The sequence below is a fragment of the Carlito syrichta genome, unplaced genomic scaffold (assembly GCF_000164805.1).
Source record: "Carlito syrichta isolate Samal-C Ts95f unplaced genomic scaffold, Tarsius_syrichta-2.0.1 Scaffold303798, whole genome shotgun sequence".
NCBI classification, from domain to species: domain Eukaryota; kingdom Metazoa; phylum Chordata; class Mammalia; order Primates; family Tarsiidae; genus Carlito; species Carlito syrichta.
Window position 1 is genome coordinate 70,032 of NW_007247894.1, and position 4,765 is coordinate 74,796.

The 4,765-nt window shown below is 40.9% G+C and overlaps 1 protein-coding gene across 1 annotated transcript; it reads left to right on the top strand.

The window, feature by feature from the left end:
* Positions 1-209: 209 nt before the first annotated feature.
* On the top strand, positions 210-4,200 carry ZNF518B (zinc finger protein 518B). Its single transcript, XM_008059203.2, has one exon. The coding sequence runs from the start codon at positions 352-354 to the stop codon at positions 3,607-3,609; it is 3,258 nt and encodes a 1,085-aa protein (XP_008057394.1). The 5' UTR covers positions 210-351; the 3' UTR covers positions 3,610-4,200.
* The last annotated feature ends 565 nt before the right edge of the window (positions 4,201-4,765 follow it).

Here is a 4,765-nt window from a genome sequence, read left to right on the forward strand (position 1 = left end):
TGTCAAATATCATATGTTGAGATTTGGCAAAAAATTCCCAAGGTTGTTAAAATATGGAAAGTTTTATGGTTGTTAAAATATGGTAAGTTTTTTAATAGCTTAGTTAAACCTTAAACTCTTGCATTAATCATGGTTTATGATTTTGTTTTCCTCTAGTGTAACCTGGAATATCAGAATTGAAAGCAGTCACATTTTGGAATAGTGCATCTACTGCGGTGGTACATAGGAAAAGATAATTATGCACCCAAAAAGCAGCTGTTCATCTACGCGTTGCAAACTGTATTGAAGAATGCCTTCTAAAGATTTCTGTCATGTGAAATCTTTCTGAATTTCAGTTGGCTTGTTTTAGAAATGCAGATAAAGAAGATGAAGGATATCGGACAACAGTTGTATACTACACAAGTGAGTGGTGGACATAACTCCTTGACCATGTCACCCAAACAACCTAATGCTAATGGAGCACCTCGGCCAGATAGACAAGAAGCCCAAACCCTTTTGTATCAAGGCTCGGAGGCAGAGGCTGCCATGATGACTGTCGCTACATGTGCAAAGTGCAAAAGTATTTACAAAATCCCTCTTCAAGATTTGAAAAAGGGCACAGGGCAAAGCCAGAAGGAAGACATATATGTCTGCTTTACCTGCAGTCTTGGTGTGCCTTCCCCCAATTTTCATTTTGTGAACAATAATCCTAGTGCTACTTATGTTGGAAATAAAACTGAAGCCATTTCAAGTCCTGTCAATAGCAAGTTTAAGGTAAGGAACTTTAAACCAGGCAAATACTATTGTGATAAATGTCGATTTTCCACAAAGGACCCTCTGCAATACAAAAAGCACACACTTCAACACGAAGAGATTAAATTCATTTGTTCTCACTGCAGCTACATTTCATATACAAAAGGAGAGTTTCAGAGGCATTTGGTGAAACACACAGGCATATTCCCTTATCAGTGTGAGTATTGTGACTATGGTGCTATTAGAAATGACTATATTGTCAAACACAGGAAGAGAGTACACGAGAGGGCAGGTGCAAAACGACCACTCAAAGCTGTTGCCAAGTTGGAGCCCAGAAGAACCAGCACTTCAAAGCAGAACACAGAGCTGTTAAAAGCTTCCAATCCAAGGACTACGTTTCAAAATAAGTTGTCGGATCAACTGTCAAGGTTCTCTCTCCATGCAAATAAAGACAAAATGCACAATATTATGTTGTTACCTGAACCAAAGGACTACCAAAAAGATGTAGTGTGTATTCCAAATAAAATGACCCTGTCAGAGCAAAATGAAGTTAGCCTGTTTGAGAACAAAAATGTTGAAGTGGAAGTCTTATCCCCTGCAAAAGAACCTGTTCAGCCAGGTATGCCATTAACAGTTGTGGCACCAGCAGAACTTGTTGTCCCCGCAAACTGTTTAGCACAGTTGATAGACGTGAAAGTTGTCAACGGTACACAACAGCTTGTTCTGAAACTGTTCCCGTTGGAGGAAAATAATTGCCTTGAAGCAGGCAGGGGTGATGGAGGTAATTCTGGGCGTGTGACTAAAGAGAAGGGTTCGAATGAGCAGGGAGGGAAAGTTCCTGCTCCCAAAACAAAGTCAATGACGACTGACGGGAATGCTGGGAAATTTGTAGGCATTGACAGTCTTCAATCTTCAGTTCAGAAGCAAGTGAAAAATGTGAGATGGGTGAACTCTTACGATTTTTTAATGCCGCCTCCTAATGTGCACAACCGTGGAGAATGCTTTCTTAATTCTGAAACACTTGAGAATTTGCATAAACAAAACAGTTTGTATCCACATAGAACTGTTCTCCCTTCCTCTGCCTTAAAAGATTATTCTCTAGCGCCTGTATTAAAATATAACAGTGTTTTATGTGGTCTTGGAGCTGCATCAAACCCTTTCCCATGTAAAGCTGCTGTTTCTTTTACTGAAAATGGAAGAAATGTACACAGTAACTCACAGCAATTATTCCCCTTTGCTGCATCGCCTGCAACTAGTTCCTTTTCTGGAGAAAAGGGCTTATTGCCCATGAGTAAAAATGACTTGGAATCTAGAAGTAAGACCAGTATTCCTGTAAAAATGGTTTCCTCTAATAGGAAGCTGGAAAATACCCTGACAGAAGCACACAAGGCAGTTTCGAATATAAGCCATGTTTCTTCTCAACACAAAAGTGAGTATTTACACATAAACATGAACGGAGAAGATAGAATTCGATCTCAACAGCCCAAGGATAAGCCTTTAGAACTGAAGAATTCTGAAAGGACTGGCAATACTTCTGATGGCCCAGTCATCTCATCAGTCTTTTCTCTGAGCTCTGGATCTGAAAACGTCCCTGAGGGCATCAAGTGGAATAGCTCAACATCTAAAATAAAGTCAATTGAACTGCTGCGCAGAAAGATAGCTCAGTTAATTGAATCCTGTGGCAAGCCTTCATCTTTGGCTGCAAATAGTGCACATCGTCGTTCTGTAGGGCAGGCTTCAAAGGGAGCTTCGAAAGCTACCACTGAAGGCATTCAAGAAATCAACGTGTCTTTTGTGGACCCTGGCCATTCTGCAGGCACTCTCCAGAAACCTCAGAGTGATAGAGGTGTTACTAGTAGTGGCCAGCTTGCTCGTCAGCAGATATATCCACAGTTTGTGGATAACAGCAATGGGAAAACCAAAAGCAGAGTTGCCAGGAAGGCTCGTGTTGCCACTCCAGTGTTGATCCCCAAAGGGGCTGTGTTGAGGGTTGTCAATTCTTCCGAGGATGCCCACATTATAGAAGCTACATGTGAAGCACCTGTCAGCATACCTTGCAGTGAAACACAGTTAATAAAACCAGTTCCATTCTGCCCTGTGAAACAGACAGACTTGGACTTACCGTCTTTGACAAGTGAAAGTGGGCCCATAGACATGTCCCAAAATCTTGAGACATTTATTCGGCCCAAACCAAGAAAAGAGAGTGCTATCTATAGCAGTGTCCCTAAAAAAACAGGCCCCCTGCACAGACAACAAGGAAACGTTGAATTGAGTAGGCAAGGGAAACAGCTTTCCAGAAATCTTCCTATAAATAAAAGTAAAACCAGACAAGTGAACTTACCCAGGAAGAAAAACAAGATTCAGGCTGATCCCAGGCGCTTTCTCAAGGATCCCTCAATTTTTCAGGTTGCAAGACAACTTAGATTGATAGCAGCTAAACCAGACCAGTTGATTAAATGTCCTCGTCGGAATCAGCCAGTGATTGTGTTAAACCATCCTGATGTTGACTCACCAGAAGTGACCAATGTGATGAAGGTCATAAATAAGTACAAAGGCAATGTCCTCAAAGTCGTGTTATCAGAGAGAACTAGGTGTCAGCTAGGCATCAGACGGCATCACGTACGACTGACCTACCAGAATGTCGAGGAAGCCAATCAAATTAAAAGGCAAATGATGTTGAAAATGAAACTTAAAAAAGTTCATAAAAACAACTACCAGGTGGTGGGTTCCTTGCCTGATGATTCATCGCAGTGTATATTTAAGTGCTGGTTTTGTGGGCGGCTCTATGAAGACCAGGAAGAATGGATGAGTCATGGCCAACGGCATTTGATAGAGGCAACTAGAGATTGGGATGTTCTTTCTTCCAAGGGCAAATAGGTTAAAAAAAAAAAAGTGCTCTTTGAAGCAAGTTGTTTTTCTTTTAGTTTATTCTGGTGTGGGATGCCCCCCTACCCCCAGATTCAAAAGGAGAAATGAAGACTGTAGAAATGAGAAGATTGCGAGATTCCCCTGTGAGAACATTGAGAGTCAGGATTCCGAACCTGAGATACATGACTGGACCTTGGAATGTGTTTGAAGTCCATGGAATTGTACACAGATTAATGTATATGCATATTTTCTGGAGACAGGATGTGAAATTTTCAACAGATTCTCAATGGGATCTGAGACCTTCCTTTGTTTGGCACCCATTTTTTTGGAGTAGATCAAACCTTCCTTAATCCATTCAGAGGGGCAAATTGAGACTGCTGTGCACATGCTCTTCATACAAATGCTACTGGAGAAGTAAAGCCTTGTTTGGGTGTGCACATCCACTTTGGTTTTGCTCTAACTTTGGTTTTGCTCAACTTGTCTCCTGAATATTTGGTACATGTTGGAAGTTGTATCATCTACTTTATTGACTGTCTTAAATTTGGTAATAGAAAAACAGCCATTCTGTTCAATCCCTGTATAATACTCATAAATGTTCATACAGCATAGAGAGTTTTCCTTTATTGGCTATTTTAAAGCGTGTTTCCAAGGGTTTGCCTCAATTTACTCCTTCAATAGGTGTTAGCAGAAGAAAGATAACATTTTCAAGTATTTAGCTTTTACTTTTTAAAAAATACTTTGATTTAGGACAGTTGGGTAGGGAATGTGACTTTTTGCAAAGAAAAAAAAGAAAAGAAGTGTTGGTTACAAAAGGAAAATGTCTAAAATTAAGTCTTCTCTTTGCCTTTACCACTCCCACAGACAAATTAGGTGGCCAGTTTAAAATGAGAGAAAACAGACTTCTTACATCATGGATAAAACTTGGGAAGTTAGTTCAAGGTAGGCCTGTAAAGAAAGCTGTGAAAGGGACTTAATGTGACTTTTAGTGTTCATTGGGGAACTCATCCAGAGACCATGGGTGGCTGCTTCCTACTCTTTCTCTTGATCACTGTGGGTCACGACTCTGCTCTCCGGGTCAGACCTAGGCTTCCTCTGCCATTTTTCTGGACAGGACAGCTTCCCTGCTCACTTTGGTCCCTTTCTTTCTGTGCCTTTCCCTCATGAA